Source organism: Durio zibethinus, chromosome 2, assembly GCF_047325235.1.
Source record: "Durio zibethinus cultivar Kanyao isolate XHJ-2024 chromosome 2, ASM4732523v1, whole genome shotgun sequence".
NCBI classification, from domain to species: domain Eukaryota; kingdom Viridiplantae; phylum Streptophyta; class Magnoliopsida; order Malvales; family Malvaceae; genus Durio; species Durio zibethinus.
The window spans coordinates 2295886-2317245 of record NC_143163.1 but is presented as its reverse complement, the minus strand read 5'-3'; the positions used below and the strand labels follow the sequence as shown (position 1 = coordinate 2317245).

The 21360-nt window shown below is 32.3% G+C and overlaps 4 protein-coding genes across 7 annotated transcripts; 2 read left to right on the top strand and 2 right to left on the bottom strand.

Annotated features, from left to right (window-relative positions):
* Window positions 1-1021: 1021 nt before the first annotated feature.
* LOC111308726 (putative polyamine transporter At1g31830) lies at window positions 1022-3687 on the bottom strand. 4 transcript variants are annotated; one of them, XM_022907273.2, is made up of 2 exons: window positions 3135-3687; window positions 1022-2575 (listed from the first exon to the last, which is right to left on the bottom strand). In XM_022907273.2, exons 1-2 carry the CDS (start codon window positions 3135-3137, stop codon window positions 1142-1144), a joined length of 1437 nt encoding a protein of 478 aa, XP_022763008.1. In that variant the 5' UTR covers window positions 3138-3687; the 3' UTR covers window positions 1022-1141. The 4 variants fall into 4 exon arrangements, with proteins under 4 accessions (XP_022763008.1, XP_022763006.1, XP_022763010.1 ...); XM_022907271.2 differs by having other exon boundaries at window positions 1022-2607; window positions 3135-3686; XM_022907275.2 differs by having other exon boundaries at window positions 3066-3194.
* A 1525-nt stretch (window positions 3688-5212) lies between these two features.
* LOC111308725 (Tetratricopeptide repeat (TPR)-like superfamily protein) lies at window positions 5213-9876 on the bottom strand. Its single transcript, XM_022907269.2, has one exon. The coding sequence runs from the start codon at window positions 9686-9688 to the stop codon at window positions 7262-7264; it is 2427 nt and encodes an 808-aa protein (XP_022763004.2). The 5' UTR covers window positions 9689-9876; the 3' UTR covers window positions 5213-7261.
* Window positions 5271-5988, top strand: LOC149519873 (uncharacterized; the record flags this gene model as incomplete). The annotated part of the gene is made up of 1 exon (XM_089745161.1): window positions 5271-5988. A coding segment is annotated over one exon (495 nt), but the record flags the coding sequence as incomplete, so codon positions are not given.
* LOC111308006 (putative inactive histone-lysine N-methyltransferase SUVR2) lies at window positions 7164-18579 on the top strand. The gene is given in 10 exon segments (XM_089751166.1): window positions 7164-7303; window positions 7417-7479; window positions 11172-11399; window positions 11505-12060; window positions 12370-13538; window positions 13612-13877; window positions 14013-14079; window positions 14194-14244; window positions 14333-14413; window positions 18271-18579. Coding segments are annotated over 8 exon segments (2487 nt in total). The 5' UTR covers window positions 7164-7303; window positions 7417-7479; window positions 11172-11201; the 3' UTR covers window positions 18370-18579.
* The last annotated feature ends 2781 nt before the right edge of the window (window positions 18580-21360 follow it).

Genomic DNA, 21360 nt, shown 5'->3' with positions numbered 1-21360 from the left:
GCCAATTTACATGTATTAATGTAATGATTGTTTTTGATGTTGGTAAGTCTTAAGGCATTATAAGGAACAAACTGTAAATTAAGAGTTTTTTATTGTCTCACCTCTACATTTGTCCCACCTGTTTCAACTTTTTTCATTGTCTCACCTCCACATTTGTCACATAATCTGTGTTAAATATGTCAGAAGCGTTGGAGGTGTGGTTGCTCCTGTGCCTCTGCCTCTGTGTGCTATTATGTTGTTGCCATCACTTTCTTAAACCTTTCTGTTTAAATGTAGATTTTTATTTTTATTTTATTTTTGCATTTAGGGCCGGAGAGGAATGAAAGCCATACATGGATAAATACCTTCAGGGTTTGTTTGTCCCTGCCAAACCGTGCAGGCGATAGTGTTATAGCATCTTTTCCACTATGGATTATTCAAAGCCTAGTTAGTTTTTGGGGCATTTGAGTGGGCTTTCATTAGGAAACCAGACCTTAATTGGTTTGTGTGAAATCCATCCTAATAATTGGAAAAGTAAAGTTTCCCAATCATATTTGAATACAACATGTTTTTGCATTCAACTCGTTAAAATTTCTCTGCCGTACTCATAATTATCCTATAAGTACATGCGTCTCTGAACCATCCAGTCATACTTTGTCAGTCGAAATTTACAGTCCAAAAATTCCCCTTTTATTTAGCATACTGAAATAATATAAGTGGTATATTTCATCCCGATTTTGAAACACTCTGCAAATTGGCTTTGGATTAGATTCAGTAATAAGTGAATGTATTTCATGCTCAAAAGACTGGATTGGTGGCTTTCCTCTTCCCTCAAATTTATGAAGAGGCAAAGGTTTAAGCTGGCCGGCAATCACCAACCATAGGAAGAAAAGGATTTTAGCCTTTGATGAATGCTTTTTTAACTTCTTTCATGGTGAGCAAAATCAAACTCTCAAGCTTACCATTCCATTTTAATTCATGCCAAAGGTAACAGCAGCTATGCGGCAGTAAATTAAGCATGACTAGCTCCCATAGCTTGATAAGCATCTAAAAGAATTCAATGCATATAGAAGACATGAATGCTCAGAGTTACGTTCACATTTCAGACGTAATGGAAAATGGAAAAAAGGAAATTGCAATTTCATAATGATGTTTCATTACGCTACTGATAGGGGGAATGAAAATCATGGAGGTCAGCATTCATGGAGAATTTGAACCATCTTTTCTTCTCTGAATATCTTAAACAAGGCTCAAGAACAAGCCCGACTATTGCAGCTGCCATGCTAATCACCATTACTTTGAGAGAAGCAAAAGCTAAAACCACAAGAATTAATAGGGTTGGGGGGATACACATTAGAATTGCTCCAGCTGTGCCAACAGGTATCTTGAATGGCCTTGATTCTGCTGGATGGTCTATCCTTAGCTTCACAAATGCTATAAACTCCATGATCATTCCGAAACAGTATAAGAAGTTTTCTGCTGCTACTATTTCTTGAAAGCTCAACCATGACAGTAGTAAAACACCAGATGCAGAGAATAAAATCCCAACCAGAGGGGTTCCATAGCGAGACCTCTTAGCAAAGAGCTCAGGAAGCATTCCTCGAGATGCCATTCCCTCAAGCTGGAAGGAATCGCTACTCATCTCAGCAAGAAACATTCCCATGTTTGATAGAGCAGCTGCTGCTTGAATCCATGTTAGCAGCCAGACACCTCCAAGCATTTTAGCAATATCTGAGAAATATCCATCAGTCCATAGCTGGCGATCAAGTGGAATAGCCCCAGTACCAATCAAAAGGGGGAAAAAGTATCCAAAAACAACTAAGATAACAGCATAAAATAGAGCTTTTGGAAGAGTTTTACTTGGATTTTCTACCTCTCCTGCAAGAGTGCTAACAGAGTCCCAATAATTTAGATTCCAAAAGAGAGTATTTAAGTATAAACCCCAGTCTATATATCCAAGGTCTGCCACAAGCCACCTTGAAGGCTTCAGTTTGGGAATTGCCACAATTCCCATAAAAATAAAAGGGAGAAGTGAAAACACCCCCAGTAATATGGCAACCCAACCCACTATGGTTAAACCTCTGTAGCTCATATAAGTGAGAGCTAGGGTCAAAACCAACACTGCTATTGTCCTTGGCAGACCTCCTTCCAAAACTGGGATAGCTGATTTCAGGTAATCCAGAAATAAAACTGGGTACAAAGCATTATCAATAACCCCACTCAACCATTTCATCCAGCCTTGTTGGAAACCCCAATAAGGGCCCAAAGCTGATGACACCCAGACAACATAACCGCCATTCTCGGGGAACATTGTACCTAATTCTGCTGTTATTAACGCCTCTGGGATACTCCATATGAACGGAACCAGCAAAAATCCAAGAAGAGCTAAAAGGGGACCAGCTGCCTGGACACTATCTTCAACACCAAAAGGCCCCCCAGAGACCTCATAGAAGATCAAGAACACAAGAGGTATAATAGAAACCTTTTGATACTTATCTATCTTGGGGGAAGAAAGCTCTCCCAATTCCACATACTCAACGGTGATTGGCTCCACCATCTCAGCCTGGGTTTGCCTGGTTAATAAGTTTCTCTGTTTCTGCAAGCAACATTCAAATCTAAACACATGGTCTGCGAAAATGTGGTACTTATTGGTTCAGATAATGATAGAATTACAATGATGGCATTAAAAAAAAATCTAAGAAATCGCATCTAATCGTGTTACATAATTCAAGACAAACACAAGTAATAAACAATGGAAGCAACAAACAGTTTTAACATAAGAATAATATGCCTACATTCATAAAGTAAAAGACCATGTCTGTTCCAAGCAGGCATGTTTCCAACTAATTAAGCAAAGATTTCAACACAAAATTATCCTTGAATATAACACAACTCAAAATATCAAATGTAAAGTGCTTTCCACAATCCCATTTCTGACATAAAAATCCCATATTAAACCAATGTCATTTAAGAAATTCCGAATTTCATAAACCAAATAAAAATTCCACTCGCACCCACAAGATTGAATTAATCAGGAAAGCCCAAAACCACCCTTGAAATTATGAAAATAACAAAAAAAAGGTTACCTTTATATATCAAAGAACCCAGAAGTCCAAGAATTATGAAATCAGAAAGCGCAAGACAATGAAACTAACCATGAAAAAAGAAGGGGTTGAAACTGCATTGGGTTTTTTCTGGGCAGTTTATAAGAGTCCAGCTAAGCAGCAGTGAATGTGTCAGCATGAAAGAAACGTGAAAAAAACATTTAGCCCACCACCTGTCCTCTCCTTTTGTACGTGTCTTTCTCGATTTTCACCAGAGACAAGTCACCGAAGGGAAGCTAGTACAAGCCCGGCCAGATCTCAACAAAAGCATGTCTGGGTTTTGAAGAAACGATCTGATCTGACGGTTCTCCTGATGTCAAACAAACTATAAGATCAAGAATATGGGATGCATCGTATTCCTGTTTCATTTTCCTGATTTGTTTTGGACAAAGCAAAGAATTCCATGACCGGTTTGTTTCTACGTTTCTCCTTAAAATGAGTCAATAACAACCTGTTGAATTGAGAGCTCTAATTACTGGACTGTTGCTTGCTTCCATCTGTGGATTTAGAATGGGCTTTAGTGGTAACTTTTTGGGTACAAAAATTGGGCTCATATTGTCTGATAAGGTTTTGCTAAAAATGCTTGCAAGTTGGAAGACTTAAAAAAAATGATAAAACAAATAATTTTTGGTTGCTTCCTTATTATTGCTTGAATGTCAATTTCTTTTTGATAATTATCATTTTAATGAATATCCACTTCGAAATCTTTGGTGGAGTATATATATATATATATTACCAATTTCAAGATAAACTCTTCCAAGAATGGATAAACACGAATTGACATCACACACGTTTTTCATTCATGAGGAGCCAATGCCTTCCTTCAGAAAATTTAAATCTTACATATGATTCTAAAATTTATTTTTCGCTCTTAGATAAGATTCTAAAGTTTTTCTTTATCGCGCTATGAGAATTTTGAATTAATACTTATATATATTAAAAAAAAAAAAGAAAAATATTGATGAATTCAATATTATTTTTGGGTATTAACTTTAAGTAAATATAAAAAAAATCGTAGGATTTATCAATTTTATTTATAAAAATAAATTTTTAAAAATTTTTTTATTTTAAAATTTTAAAGGGTGTGTACTTTTTTCATTTTTTTTATTTTTCAATTTTTGAAGATTTGTAAAGAAAATTTTAAGGATATTTAAAATTTTTTTCTTTAATTTTTTTTTAATTTTTAATATTTGAGATGTCTATGTAGAAAAACATTATCAAAATTAATAATTTTATTATCTATAAATTTTGAGTTTTTGACTCACTGATTAAGAACTACCGGGAAATAAGGAAAGAAGAGATTCCCTAAAATCTTGATTTGAGATTGGAATATCAATATGTTTCTCTTAATATTGGCTTTGCTTCATGCTGAATCTGAACCTATATGGCAAGATTTTGATCGCTTAAAATTATGTTGATTAATAATATTGAGTTTGCTTAAAATTCCAGATTTGACTTTGGTACTTATTTAGAAATTCATTCTGCCTGGTTTTGAATAGAAAACAAAAAAAAAAAAAAGTAAATGAAGAAGAACAAACAAATGCAGAATCCGAAACTACCCATTGCCAGTTCAGTGACAGTGCACCAAGTTGTAATTCCAACATGTTCTGATTTTCCTCTAAGCGCATAATTATATGACCAAAGGCAAACGTTTTCAATTTACTCGATTAATTAAATAATTTAAAATAAAATACGATGATAAAATATAAATATAATATAATTTAAAATTTTAATAATTATTATATATAAATTTAATAAAATAAAAATATATTTTATATTATTATATTAATATAAATTATGATATATAATTTTTATATAAAATATAATATAAATTTATAAATTTTAATATTTTATACTATATGAAGAATCACCGTATCTATTTTTATATGAAATTTCCTTCATTCTCTACTGATAATTCACAAACAAACTTTGTGCCATTCACAGAAAGTTGCACACCAAAAAAAAAAAAAAAAGAAAAAAAAAACCATTGGTTTTTTCTTTGAATTTGTTCAATCTTAAATCTATAGTATTAAATATTAAGTATTATATATATATAATCATCCAGTTAAACCACCAAGCAACAAAGCTTAAGCCAAAAAATTTAGTCCTCCAAATATAGTAATTAGCAATTATTATATCAATTAGAAAATAAATCCTTTTATTTCATTATTGATTCATGGATGCTGATTCATAATTGAAGACTCAAACCCAAACACAAACACAAACACAAACACAAACAAAGAAGCCAACCTAAATCTTGATCATGCTTTATCTTCGATAAACTCTCATTCACCAACTTTTCTTTTACACAACAGCTTCGGTTCGTCTCAGGTTTCAGACAAAGAGATGACCACGTCAGTTTCTTATACGAGTTTGAAAGACTTGTTGCCTACATCACCGCCAGCGATCACTTCACCAACACATAATTCGAGTTGGCATGAAATTCCCATAAAAAATCCGCTTGTTAAGCATGCTGCGTTGGCTTATTTGCACATGTCGAGTCCCCCGGAGGTTGGAGAAAAGGGTTTGTTTGGGAGGCTTAAAGAAAGGTGTTGCGGTGAATGTGGGTGCTTTTTGTGGCTATATGATTTCGTTTGGAGGAACGTCAAGGAGGCGGTTTGGGAAAGGATAGAAGAGATTGATGATGATTTTTATGACGATGATGAAGACAAAGTTGACTGAAACTGAGATGGCAACTCGTTTCTTTTTTCTCTAACTCAGGGGAGGTTGTGGTTTGACCGGTGGATAGTGGTTCAATTTGTAAATATAGATTTCTTTTTTTGGGTTTTTCATTAAAGAAATTTTTTTTTGGCTTTTTGCATGTGCAAGTACAGAAAAAAAAGTATTGCAAGGTTCAAATATTCAACAGTTCAACCTACTTGATTGGAGGAGATTCAAGTTGTCATGTTCTTGTGCAGCTAATTAGTATATAATTTTAGATTTCTTATTTTTTTTTAAGTTACATTAAGTAATTTAATTAATTTGCAGTAAACCATTCTTAGCATATATTATTATAAATGGGTTAGGTGAGTTTCATTATGTTCTTTGACATTCCATCTGTCATTATAAAAGCATCAATTTTGTTCTTAATTACATGCACATAGATCAGGTGAACTACATATGCAGCAATCTTGACAAATGAAGTGGAATGGGGAGTTTATATAGCTCATTAACCCAAAGTTTCTTTTGGTGGATAATCTGAAATATCACTCTTAGAATTCTCCAGTTTAGAATCTTTACCATGTTGGGGAGGAAGGTTTGATGGTTGGCCAAGATTTGTTGTCTCACATGTTTGATTAAATGCTTTGTCCCAAATACATTTAAGTCGATGCCACCAATTCATCTATGACTAGCACATTTTCATAACACAAGAATGACAAACTTTTCTTAACAAAGTGCGAGGAACAGTATGCCTGTCTACACGCATGTTTGGACAGAGTCAAAAGGTGCTTGACTTGATTTATTAGCTTTTAATTTTCAGTTCTTTTTGTTATCCAAAATGTTGCACGTCACGAAAGGGTAGGAAAGTTCACCAAAACTTCGAGGAGCTTAGGTGTTTGTCTGTAAACAAAATTGTTTCTTTAATATCTAATCTGTTTTTTTTCAAATGTAATTGATGGAAGTGAATGAGTAGGTGGAAAATGGGGATGTAATCATCTTTCTACGCGTAATCAACACTTTTTTTCTTTACTTTTGCATTTAATTAGTTCTTTGTCGGATTTTCATGTTTTAAATGTTCTGTCTTTCTAACACCTGTCAGTCAAATGGGAAGGTGAAACGAAATTCGTAATGAGAAAGTCTGAACGTGGGATGTTTCAACCAAATCATGTCGGTAAAAGTGGAAAAGGAAATTCTCAAGATACATTTACCAGAAGTCAGTATACGATTTGTTAGAGAAACTGAGTTGACAAAGATGACAAACTCTGTGACACTGTTTTTTTTAGGAGGGCAACATTTAAGTGGCACCAACAAGGCTACAACACGAACTGATGAAGTCTTGGAATGTAGATTTGTAGCAAGAAAAGTCTAGAAAAATTGTAAAATCTTATTGCTATCATTTTGATATATACAATGTCTCTGTTCATTTGTACAATACATATAGGAGGTCTTGTACAATAGATATAGGAGGTTTGTTTACAATTGTAATTCTAGCTAAGATTGGTACAGAACAGCAGCTATCACCAATAATCTCCACAAGAGCAATTTCCATCTTGAAAGTGGTGAAATACCTTGCAGTCTCCGACTACTATCTCTCTTTTAGTAATCTTTGATATCTTCTTTGCAACATTGTGGCAATCCTCGCAAATTCTAATGCTTTTTCTAATAACAACAGGGGACCCTAACTTTGTGGAGATCAATCCAAAAGAGATGGCCAATCTTACACTATGATTCTCGGGTGAGTTTGGTCTTTTCCTTGTCAAATCTTTTCTTCTCAACTTGGTAATGCTACGAGCATAAACATCTTGCTCTTCCCCAGTCATTCTCAAGATGACGTCCATCACATCCTTGATCATGTTCATTTGAGCATTTGACCCGTCTAGATCAATAAATCTGTGAATTTTATAGTCTGTCTCAATCGTGCTACATCCTGTTGTTTTTGCTAGGCCTTCCCTAATCATAAGACTTTTGATCCTGTCTACATCTCCCCACCTCCCAGCTTCAGCATACATATTAGAAAGCAAGATGTAACACCCTGTATTATCATGCTCTAGTGATAAAGCATGCTTGGCTGCAACTTCTGCTAATTCTATGTCATTGCTCTTTCTACTTGCGGCTAGTAGAGAACCCCATATCCTGGCGGTTGGTACAAGGGGCATTTCTTCAATAAAATGTTTAGCTAGATCAAGGTTCCTTGTTCGACCAATAAGATCAAGCATACAACCGAAGTGCTCTATTCCTGGATCAATACCATAGTCTTTTTTCATTGAATTAAAGTATTCCCACCCTTCATCAACCATGCCAGAAATGCTGCAAGCTGATAATAGGGAAACAAAAGTGCTCTTGTTCGGCTCAATACCATTTTCTATCATTTCAAGGAACAACTGAATGGAACTTCCCCCAAACCCATGAATGGCATAAGCCATAATGATTGCGTTCCATGAGACAACATCTTTACAAAACATGCCATCAAAACATCTCCTTGCAGTCTGGAGATCTCCACACTTGGCATACAAGTAAGTGATTGAATTCGAGATGATGGTATTAGAACTAAGCCCCAGTTTTATAATAAAAGCATGGATTTGCCTACCCTCAGTCAAGGAGGTTAATTCAGCATATGCTGGTAGGACACTTGCAATTGTTATTGCATCGGGTTTAAAAGATTCATACAAAATGAGCTGGAAAAGTTCCAAGGCTTCTGTGTACTGTTCATTCTGTACATTAGCAGCCATCATTGCATTCCATGATGCCAAGTTCTTCTCATTGATTCCTGCAAAGACATGTTCAGCCAATTTCAACTTCCCACACCTTCCATACAAGTCAACCAGAGCGGTCTCCAACACTAGATGAGGGAGAAACCCTTTTCTGATTGCACTAGCATGAATAGACTTACCCATCAAGAGTGCTCCCATATGTGCACAAGATGGAAGTAAGTTTATCATTGTAATGGCATCTGGCCTCAACTTACCAACCTCTTGCATCTTCTTAACACAAGAGAATGACTCATAGAAACAACCATTAAAAACATACCCAGCAATCATAGCATTCCAAGCAACAATGTTTTTGTGAACAATCCTGGTGAATACCCTCTCCGCATAATCCACATTACCACATTTCCCATACATATCAATCAGTGATGTCTCAACCATAAGATCGATTTCAAACCCACTTCTAATAACCTGACAATGAATCTCTTTCCCATTTCTTCCACAACCCTCAATTGAACAAGCTCCGAGACCACTAATAAAACTGAACGCATCTGGTCTTATTCCTTCCAAAACCATTTGCCTCAACAAACACAATGAACTCAAGCCATCACCAATTAATTGGTACCCAGAAACCATAGAATTCCAAGAAACCAAGTCTCTCACAGGCATCTCCTTGAAAATTTTCTTACCCGATTCAACACACCCAAGTTTCATATACATAGAAATAAGAGAGTTGCAAATATAAACATCTGAATCTAACCCAACCTTAACCAATTTTGCATGAACTTTTTCCCCTTCTTTCAAACACAATAACCCTGCACAGGCTTTGATCACAAAGGGGTACGTATATTTGTCAGCTCTAACTCCTTCGAACTCCATTCTGTGAGAAAAATAAATTGCCTCATCAAACAACCCATTATTGACAAACCCCTTAATCATGAGAGTCCATGTGTAGGTTTCTGAGTGGTTCATTTCTTCAAACAAGTAGACTGCATTTTTCATCGACCCAGAATCAATAAAAGCCCCGAGAGCACGCGTGAGGGTCGGATTGTTTGGTCGAATCAAGGCTTCTGATGTTTCAGATTGATTGCCACGTATGCCCTTTGGTTTTGAAAATCTTGGCTTGGTCACAGCATGAGGGTTTTGGTTTGTCTTCCTCGTTTCAAATTGGTTTCGGGAAACGATTTTGGCTGCCTGGGAATTGTGGAAGCAGTTATGAGCTAGTTGTGTTGCAGCCATTTTCAGGTTGATTTCAGTTTTCAAGAGAACATATCCAATAGAAATCGAGGGCTTTTCTCTTTCGACTTCTGGGCGGGCGGCATACACTGACCGTTAATCCTTTTAAACAGAGAGCGGCATTTTGCTTTTGCATAATTGAGGCTTTATTTTCGTATCATTTTGTTAGTAATTTATTATCAAAACGGCAGCGTTTTTCAAAAGTAAAAAGAAATTGCAATTTATTGTGGAAGACTACAAATTTGTGTATTACTAGCAAGTTTTTTATTTATCATTTCTTTTTTTTTATATAAGATTTTCTTTTAATATGAATTTTTTTAATTTTACGTAAATTGAGTTTTTATAGTATTAATTAAAAGAGGTAAAAACTAAAACTTCATTAATAATTATTTATAAATTAAATATTTTCTTATTATATTTTATAATTACAATTCAAATATATATATATATATTAATAACACACATTTAAAAATGCATATTAGTAATAATTGGATTTAATTATCTAATGTTTATTTATGTTTTTCATTATTTGGATAAAAATATAAAACTTAAAAAAAAAAGTTTGTGCAAAAAAAAAAAAAAAGAGTTTTCGTTTAAAAAATGGGTCGGGTTTTGGTTCATTCAAGGTTTGAGCCCGATTTATACAACCAAAGTTTTTAATTAAATAATATAATAATATATTATATTTATATTTATATATTATGCAATTTATACTTTACAAAAGATAAATAAATATAATATTGCATTGTAAATCATATAAATTATGTTGAATTATTCATGTTTTAAAATTTAATAAAAAATATAATTACATAAGATTAAATAAATACATAACATGCTTTTATTTTTTAATTTGTTTAAAAAAATAATTTAGAAAGATTTAGATTGTAACATTATAAATTTAAATGGATTTAAATAAAATTTGATGCGCAAATTATTAAATTGGGCCAAACTTAGACATATGTATATATATATATATATATAATATTAATATAACATTTAAATTCGAAGTCTCAGTTCACGATAAGTTTTATTTAATCCGTTTAATTTTTTATGTTTTTATTTGTAACAAACTAAAATTATTTGTGTTATATGCGGAAACAAAGACAAATCAATCGTTCAAAGGGAAAACAAGAATCTAATCAATACGGTAATTACATCAGAAATTTCTAAAACTCTTCGGCTAAAATGAAAAAAAAACCCTAAATCCTTCTAGGGTTCCTTGCTTGGAAATAAAAAATTGGCAAAGATCATCATTTCTGTTTTGACGGTAAGTTCTTCTTCCAATATTCTTGTTAGTCTTCCACTTAATAAAGTAAAATATACATATTTTTACGTGTTCCATAATGATTTTACGGATGGAAATGAATTTTATAGTCACAGTCATTCGAAATAAACAAGTCCTATTGTTATTTGTTCTACGACGTAACAGTTTTTTTTTTTTATCATTATTTTTTGCTTTTCAGTAATCTGATTTTCCCCTCTTTAGAGCCTGTAAAATCGAAGAAACTCATCAGGAATGGCAGCAAGTGAAGAAAGAATGGCACGAGCATGTGCGGCAATGGAAAGTTTGTATGGCACTCCAGCAAAAGCAGTGAGGAACGCGGTAAAGCAACTTTTGAAAGTTTACAATAACAAATGGGATTTTATTGAGGATAATAATTACTATGTTGTTTTCGAGTATGTACAAGAGGATATAAAAGATCAGGAAGATAAGGTATCCCTTGATTAATTTCATTAATTTTAAAATAAAACTAGCTGTTGATTTCATCATTAGTTTCATTGAAACATGAGGTTTTAATATTTTCATGTTTATGATCAGAATGCAAAATTGAAGAGGATTGAATCTGATGATGAGATAGATATCCTGGGTTTAAGAAATTATGGGACTTCCGGTAGTAAAGCAAAAGGACTTAACAATCTTCAGATTCAAGTTTATGATCAAAATGTAAAAGTAAAGGACCAGGTTATTGAGTTATGCTCTGATGATGATGAGGGACCAGATATTCCACCGAAAAGGGGATGGAGGGAGATAAAAGAGGAGTCTGTTCAACCATATCCCTGTAAAAGACCAAAGACATCTAACTCTGGGACAGCCAAGGATAAAGAAAAAGAAGCAGATGATCTTCAGATTCAGGTTTATGATCAGAGTGGAAAATTCAGGAACAATATTGAGTCCTGGTTTAGATCTGATGATGAGCAAGAAGAGGTTCCAATGAAAAGGAATGAAACCAGGAATTTAGCACAAAGGGGAGCACTCTTAACTGATATTGTTTCTTCTAAGAATGAGCTCACATTGTATGAAAAGGACCAGAGACAGCCATTCCTTGAATCTATATCATCAGATAATGAGACTCCTATTGCTGTTAACCATCAAGGTATTCTTCTATTTCCAAATAGCTAGGCAGCTATATTTTGTAACTGATTTCAATAGCACTGATCCATATATATCTTTCAATCACTCAGCATGAACATTTTCAAAGACATTTTCTTCATTCGTTTCAGTGGTGTATTTGAATTTGGTCATTTACATATACATGTTAAGATAATTACAGTATGTAGTATTTGTAAATACTTCAATAGTTTTCATGATGATCCTTTAATTAGTTTGGCCTAGTGCTCTTCCTTTTTGATACGTTCTTGTCTTGGTTCCATTCAATACATTTGAAAAACTGCTACTTTTGCAGATTGTCCAGAAACTTTATGTGGATTTGTTTCTTCTAGTGGAAAAAATACTAATAGTAAGTTGGAGGGGTCTATTTTGGAGTCTAAAATTCTAGATTTGAGGGGTGAATGTTCTCATAATTCTGAAACATCACAGTTTGATATTGTTTCATCTGACAATGGAGCCGTCAAAATCTCCTTGCTATACAACTCTTCTAGAAAAGCCAATTTGGACAGACCAAATCTGAAAGCAGTTACAAAGAGAGTAGAGAATAAATACCGAAAATTCTATGGAATCACAGATCCAGATTTCTCTGTGATGAAGCTGATGGAAGATATTTGCAAATGCTTTTCGGAAATAGCAGGAGGTAATAAAGGGGGTAGTGAACGGGTAACACAAATTTCCAGTACATATAACAATTCTGGCGGACAAGATAATGTAAACACCAAAGATGCCTGCCAAGACAGCTCTAGCATGCAGCCAAGCCATACAAATGAATCTGCTCTGACTTCAAATACATTTGATAAAGAAACCCAAATCTCCCAAGTGGTAACTCTTGATGTTCCAAGTCACGTTAATGGCTGCATTGACAGGCACACTAGGAATTTTTGTTTTGTAACTGAAATGGAGACAAAAGTCATTATCAATAAGGCTTCAAACTCAAGCAGATTGAAGGCTGTTATGAAGTATCGGAATCATCTGTCAGACATAACCCGTGGTGAGGAAAATGTGCAAATTCCCTTGTTAAATGACAATGGTGCCAAGGAATTGCCAAAATTCTTTTACATTTCTAAGAACGTAGCATTCAAAGATGCCTATGTGACTTTTTCACTAGCTAGAATATCTGATGAGAACTGTTGTTCACAATGTATTGGGGATTGTCTGTCATCAGAGCTCCCTTGTGCATGCGCTGGTGAAACTCGTGGGGAGTTTGCTTACACACCAGGAGGATTGGTAAAAGAAACGTTTCTAGATGAAGCCATAACTATGTCACAGAAACCGAAAAAACACCACTTTTATTATTGTCAATATTGCCCATTGGAGAACAACACATTAGAAAAGTACAAAAGAAAGAGGTCATGCAAGGGTCACCTGATGAGAAAGTTTATTAAGGAATGCTGGAACAAGTGCGGATGCAACAAGAAATGTGGAAATCGGGTTGTTCAACGGGGCATAACAGCTACATTGCAGGTTAATTTCTTGACTCGGTTATTTTATCATTAGAATATGCCTATTTTTACTAGCAATTTGCTGTGTGATTTAGGTGTTTAGCACCCCCGAAGGAAAGGGTTGGGGGCTTCGATCTGTCCATGCATTGAAGAAAGGAACATTCGTTTGTGAGTACGTTGGGGAGATTGTAACCAATCAAGAACTACATTTGCGAAATAAAAAGAGAAGTGGTAAGGAAGAGCATACGTATCCGGTGTTATTGGATGCAGATTGGGGTTCCGAACGTGTTTTGAAGGATGAAGAAGCTCTTTGTCTGGATGCGACAAAGTACGGAAATTGTGCCAGATTTATCAATCATAGGTAATTTATACATTCATATCTATTCATTTCTGGTTTATATATATATATATATATTTCATTCATATTTTCATTTCTTTCCACATTTCTAATTCATTTGACTTTGGCTAATATTTTCGTGACATATACATGTGACAGGTGCGTTGATGCCAATTTGGTGGAGATCCCTGTGGAGATTGAGATTCCCGATCATCACTATTATCATGTGTGATTTTAGTAATTAAACTTAACTTTTCCTTTTTAACCAATCTTGCACTTCTTAAAAACAAGTAAGTGGTTTATAAGCTCATATATATTTCTCTTTCTGAATGACAAACAGCTTGCTTTTTTCACGACTAGAAATGTTGAACCTATGGAAGAATTGACTTGGGTAAAGTATTTTTTTCTCTTTGATTTTTATTATAATACAGAATATTGCATAGTACTTTTACTTAACAATTATTTTTAATTAATCGCAGGACTATGGTATCCAGTTTGATGACAAAAATCATCCTATTAGAGCATTTAATTGTACGTGTGGAAGCAAATTTTGTCGTGACCAAGAAAATTTTTAATGATATTAGTCTTTTTTAAATTCCTTTTCTATTCAATTTTAGATGATATGATTAACTTATCATAGGAATAAGCCTTATTTAGATTTTGAAATTCTAACTTTACAAAAAAAAAATTTTTAATTTTGTTCTTGTAATTTTTTCTATTTTATATACACTCATATAATTAATATTTATATATTTTCAAAATTTTATTATAACTCATAAAATTTTAATACTGTCCACTTAAATTTGATTTAAGTCCAAACCAAAAGCAGCATTAATGAGGCTTAATTAGATTTTAAAGCACATCTTTAGCAGTTTGTAGAAAATTACAAAAAAAGAAAAAAAAAGCACTGTTACTGCAAAGTTCCAAGGAAATAAGCTACAAGAACGTCAATCAAATGTACAAGAAAATGTTTTACAATCATTAAAACATTTCAAAAAATAAAAAATTACATCATTTTCTTGTAAAATTTTTTAGCTTCATGTTAAAGTTATGCATGTTTTACACCAACAGGTTCAGGAATATGCAGAGTTTTGGATCAAATCATCATTCCTCAGGAATGCTTTGAAGCTCAGGACTCCAAGAATGCTGACTCTTCTTTATTGCATTGGACCTCATAAGATATTTTCTTCGCAGAAGATTTAAACGTTCTTCAATAGAAAGAGATGGTGATTGGTTTGCATTAATCCTACCACCATTAATGATGTCCAGCATTTGCTTCAAATCATGCTTCCTTACTACAATCTTCATCTTCAGAACTCCATCCTCATTGATGTGAGAGACAACATCTCCATTATTAACCTGTGCAATGGCTTCTAATAACAAATTGCTTCTCAAAGCTTTCTGATTTCGGCCTCTTAACTGTTTGAATTCTCTCTTTGGTGATGATGCTTTTCCTTCCATTTTTCACTGTCTATACTTTTTTCTTAATCTGTTTCTGTTTCAATGGAGTGATATTTCGCGTCCAATACCTCTGGCATTTATATATCTTCCATCGAAACTTTCACATCAATGCCAGGTTGGCTAATGAACAATTAAAAAAGGGTTTTGAGTTACAACTGAAAGAACTTAGAAAAAGGAAAAAAAAATGCTTAGTAGTTGATCATATTGGTAGAGTACCAAAAATGTCCGATGATCTCTAATCCAATACATGTGCCATTTCATATAAAAGTCAAAAGAGCCAATAATGTATTTGCATTGAGCCTTACCTCATTTGTCAAACAGACTCGTTTTCTTGTAAAATGAAACAAACCCAAGAATTCCTTTTTAATTCTACCATTCTTCATTAATTTATTCAAAGCTTTGTTAATAAACGTAGATCAGATAGGCAACCGCTCAACCGACTTTCTCATGCAAAAAAACCCTTGTTGTTGAGCTGGAATGATCAACTCGTTTACGTGATAATTTTGAAGAATCAGTAGAGTCTGATACAACATTCTTTGAGAGAGAAAAAAAAGGGTGACAGTGTTTGAGAGAATGCATAAGGTGGGTGAGCACATTTCAAAGCAATTCGGATGCAGTCTAAATGCAAATTGTCAAATCGTTGAGCTGTGAATAGCTGTCTTTGTGATCAATCATTCTTGTCTCAGCTAACTCCAATTCTGATTTCCTACCTGAATGTTTAATCAATGTATTTATATACTTAAAAGATGCACCAACCCCTATGTATGCTTTAAAATATTCTCCAAATGCCTTCTTTTGTGGTAATAGTATTAGATGATCACCAATATAGGTTTGATTTCAACTATATATTATTGGCTCCTCATCAAAAACCATTATTCGCCCTTAATTAAGTCACCAAGTACAACTCAATGAAGTCATGGTTTAATAGCAATGAAGAGGTTCTAAATCATGAGATTTTAGGATTAAGTTACATGGTGTATGAATTTAATTATTTAATTATATTTTAATTTGTTAGTTAATTATTCAGTAATATATTATATATGAACATAATAGTTGATTATGTATTTATAATTTTTTTTTTAAATTGCTAAATATAAGAAACTTTAGCTTAAATGATAGATAATTTAGTATTTATCAAAAATGACAGATGGTTTTTTTTTTTCAATAGAAATGATAGATGGTTTAATTGTGGTTATGACACATAGGAAGTTTGGGTTTTAGTAGTAATAAGGTTGTAAAAAAAAAAACTAAAAAAATTATAACGGTAGCTTTTTTATAATTAAAATTATTAAAAATTATCATATATTAAAAAAATGTGTTCTTAATTGGATTCTAAGCAGTGATATATAAATCTCATAAACATCAAGAGTTTCTAATGCAACCATAACTCATTGAACAATAAATCAGAATAAGTTATCAATTTTATTTGGAATTCTAGCGTTGAATTTGAGATTTGGGGATTTTTTCTATGTAATTAATAGTCCATGCTAGGTTTTTGCAATTTTTTTTTCTGTTTTTTCGGTGGTCAAACTCAAAAGAAAGACGAAAAGAACGCAGCCGGACAACTCAGCCCAACCCTAGTTGCTCGATCGATCACCGTCAAAGCCCAACCCCATTTGAATTTGTGTCTCCGCTTCCCCACTCTTATTTTGTTGAAATGACAATTTGAAAAATATGATCCCATAATTATTCATTGAATTCAATATTTGAATGTATAGTAGGTGCACAATTTTATCCATGATCAATAAAAAAATAATGAAACTTATCCATGATCTGTATCAAATTTTATCTCCGTCAATTATTTTCTTGAATGATAGTAAATGCAAATATTTTTTTTTGGTAAAAAAAGTTATTCTAGTTCAAAACAATTGAAATTAAAAATAAAATTATTATGAATTCAAATTTTAATTCAGTTAATTTATACATTTATTTTTTTTAAAATGACATTTATTTTATATAAATATATAAATGTCAAAATTTTTTGTAAAAAAAATTTTAAAATGTGGATAGTTTATATTATTGACATGTATATGATATTGAAAATCGTCATGTGTCTTGTATTTTATTTTATTTCAATTATTTTAAAAAGTTAAATTATTTATATTTATTTTATATTATTATTTATATTAAATCACTCCTAATTAAATTTATATTCAAAGTAATAAAACATTAATTAGGATCATCATAGAATAATTTTATGTCCTTTTTTTTTCAATTACAATATTTAACTCTTAAATTACATTTGTTGTCATTATATATAGATCCGTAAATTTATAGTTAGACTTAACAAATGAATGGAATCGTTATCAATCTTTTTTAACTATGTGTGATTGGTCACCTATGGATTCTATCCTCTTAAGGAGCTCCTAAGTTTAATTAAGGGTTACTAAAAGAATAAGTTCAGAATTTTTGTTAGTTTTATTTTTTTGTTGAAAATATATCTAATTATTCTATTATTTTGGACAAATTAAAAATATTTTCTTGTTTTGAATTTCTAATTGTTTCACCATTTAGGCTTATTTAGAAATTCTTTTTAATTAATTTTTTTTGGAAAGAAAATAATATAAAAAATATTTTTATTGAAAATTTATCTAAATTATTCCACAATTTGAGACAAATTTAGAGAAAATTTCTCACCTAGAGATTTCTTAAAAATTTATCATTTGAAATTTCTAAGAATCTCATCATTGAGTAATTATCACATATTTTCAACCAAAATTTTATTTGGAAAAGAATACAATTACTTGTATTGAAATTTTATCTAAATTATTTCATCATTTGGGATAAATTTAGATAAAATTTCTCACCTAAAAATTTTATAAAAATTTATCATTTGAAATTTTAATAAATTTCATCATTGGATAATTAATATTTATTCTCAAAATTTATTATTTTTTTATTTTTATTTTTTCCTAAATTTAATCATAAAAAATTACTAACAAGAAAAAAAAAACTAAGAAAAATACTAAAAAATAAAATAAAATAAATAAAAAAATACCAAAGAAAAACAAAAAAAAAAAAAGCTAAGCTGGCGGCTGGATCGGCTCGGCTATAAACACAGAAAGTGGCTAGAAGGCATGGCTCAGCTCAGTGACGAGATTAGGCTGGGACGAGGGTCACAGAAGCGGGTTGACGTGCCGGTTGAGTCACCGGCTAGAAAACGAGCGGATCTTGAGATTTACTTAGATGTAAAATGACGTCATTTTCAATGGGTATATAAGGCTAATTCTTAGCTTTTTCAGCAGAATTCTTTTTCCCCCTCTCTTTTTTCCCCTTTCTTTTCTCTCTTTCTCTCTATACCTTAATGAACTTCGATTGAATCCTTCATCGGATTCTGAAGAATGTCATCAGAATCTGGGTTGGATCATCGGACAATTATTGAAAAATTTAAATTTCGTCGAAATCTTCATCGAATTTTGAAACCTACCAAAAAGTTCAACTGGTGTAAAAAAACTTGACGAAAAATTCAACCGGCCTGAAAATTTTCGTTGGAATCTAAAAATTTTCCAAAAAAAAATCTGCCAAAAATTCAAAAAAAAATTCTTAAAATTTTTAAATTGTTTCTGCTCTCATAAACACCTTTTTTGGCTTTTGTTTTCTGTATTTTTCGTGTGTATGATCTGTGTTTTTGTGTGTTCCTGCCTCTGATCAGCATGGGTATTTATAACCTATGATCAGAAAAGTTTCTGATCAATCATAAATCTCACTTTTAATTGAATTTTCTCCTTATCCCTGAACCTAATGAGATTAAAACCAATTGTGATTCTACCAGCATCTCATACACGGCATAATCTTCTTTTTTTATTATTTTTATATTTTTTTAGCTATTATCCAATTATAAAAAATAAAATAAAAATCAGAATAAGAATAAAAACAAACAATTAGGCCTGACTTCTTGAATCCCATTAAGTTAGGCCTAATGGGTTGAGGTCCACACTCTATTGAACGAGGCCTAATGGGCTTAGACTTGGACCAATTAGGATGTTTACAGCTACCTCTCTTTACGTATTTTTTGTGCAACAAGAATTGTGCAAAAACGTAGACACCCTGCATATGATTATCCCAACATATTCATTTTTTTTAAATAAACAAAGCTTATCTAAATAGAGGCAATAGAACTTCGAAAAAATAAATTGCTCTTTTAAATATAGGCAACACAACTTTGAAGAATAAATTGGTCCTCTAAATAGAGGCAACAGAACTTTGAAAAAATAAATTGTTCCTCTAAATAGAGGCAACCTAACTTTGAAAAAATAAATTACTCCTCTAAATAGAGGCAACAAAACTTTGAAAAAATAAATCGCTCCTCTAAATAGAGCCACCATAACTTTGAAAAAATAAATTACTCCTCTAAATAGAGGCAACAGAACTTTGAAAAAATAAATTACTCCTCTAAATAGAGGTAATAAATTACTTCTATAAATAAAGGCAACAACGACTTTGAAAACATAAATCGTTCCATTAAATAGAGGCAAGCATAACTTTGAAAAATAAAATACTCCTTTAAATAGAGGCAACCACAACTTTAGAAAAAATAAAATGCTCATTGACAATCACATCCAAAAGAGTTATGGATCAAATCTGATGAAATTTGTAATGAAAACTCAAAGATTCACAATTGAGTTCAAAAATCAAAGGTTTAAATTCGTAAAAACCTTTCATCTTCACAAGAATTTACTGAAATTTGATTATCAAAATTTTAGTTTCACCAAAATTTGATTCGTTAAATTTCAGATGTGCAAGAATTCAGATCTGTAAGATTTTAAAATTCATATTTGCAACTTGCAAGACTCGCATCCAACATTTAAACATTCTTATTTGAACTTTAGAGATCACATATAAAAGTTTAAAGCTTTTCATTCGAGTTCAAAGCTTTTCATTCAAGTTCAAAGATTCACATTTAACAAATCTGAGGGTTTAACACTTCAAAGATTCTTGTTTGAAATTCAAAGATTCGCATTTGAGAACTTAAAAATTTTTATCAAAAGATTCATAATTTTTTTTCAAGGGACTCAAAATTTTGCATGTAATGAATGTTATGATCAATGATGCAAATGCTTCTTTAATGATGCAAATACAACAATCTAGATTTTCACAATGCCATATTCTTAACTATGATTCAAATGTCTACTACATAATGCAAATGCATATCTAAACCAAAGTTTCAAACAGTCTCCAAACAATAATGCAAACGTTCTGCATGTAATGTGTATGTCAATGTCATGAAATTCTAATCAAAACGCGGTAATATGGTTCTCAATACTCCACCTTCTCACATTTTCTCCTTGTTCAATTTTTCAACACTTTGGAACAAGTTTCATCAACTGATCATCATTTGACCACCATTCATAGGCTTCTCAGCACTAATAAATTTCAGAATAAGTTTCGTCCACCATCATTGGGTCACTACTCATAGGTGTCTCAGTATTAGCCATTCCAAAATAAATTTCGTCGTCCATCACTAGGTCACCACTTATAGTTTCTTAGCCTTAACCATTTCAAAACAAACTTCGTCCATTGATCCATATAATTTTCATCATTCAATCATCAGACTATGTCGATTAATTCATCCCCATATTCATCATTTGGTCATACCATTTTTTTCAAATTATCTCTTATTTAGGTTTCTACCATCTCTTTATTTTCTCATATCATCTTGGATTTCTTTTCAAAGAAATACAAGATTCTTTTATGCTCATTGTCATTCATTCATCATTACTCCAAATCATGACAAATATAATGCACTCATACATCTTCTCAATTTATTCTGGGGATGCAATAATAAAAGAACACAAGTTGAATTGAGGGAAAGACAATCAATGAGGAACGAGTTTGGTATCAAAAAAAATGGGAAAAGAAACAAATTTAATGCATGTCATTGGAGAATCGTATATCAAACAATGAATATTCGGACAATTCTAAACATTAATCCAGGATTTTTTTAAAAAAACTTATTCCATTGACTATCAAAATCATTTTGAGCTCATCAAACTTTGCTCCAGCCTTAGAAAATCTTCAGATATCTTTGATCTTTCATATATGTAAA

Bases quoted from the DNA above. Each gene is read 5' to 3' on its own strand.
- LOC111308726 (XM_022907271.2), bottom strand. From the start codon at position 3,222: ATGCTGACACATTCACTGCTGCTTAGCTGGACTCTTATAAACTGCCCA. The intron at 2,608-3,134 runs GTTAGTTTCATT...ACATTTTCGCAG, and splicing joins CAACCCCTTCTTTTTTCATG to ACCATGTGTTTAGATTTGAA.
- LOC111308725 (XM_022907269.2), bottom strand. From the start codon at position 9,688: ATGGCTGCAACACAACTAGCTCATAACTGCTTCCACAATTCCCAGGCA.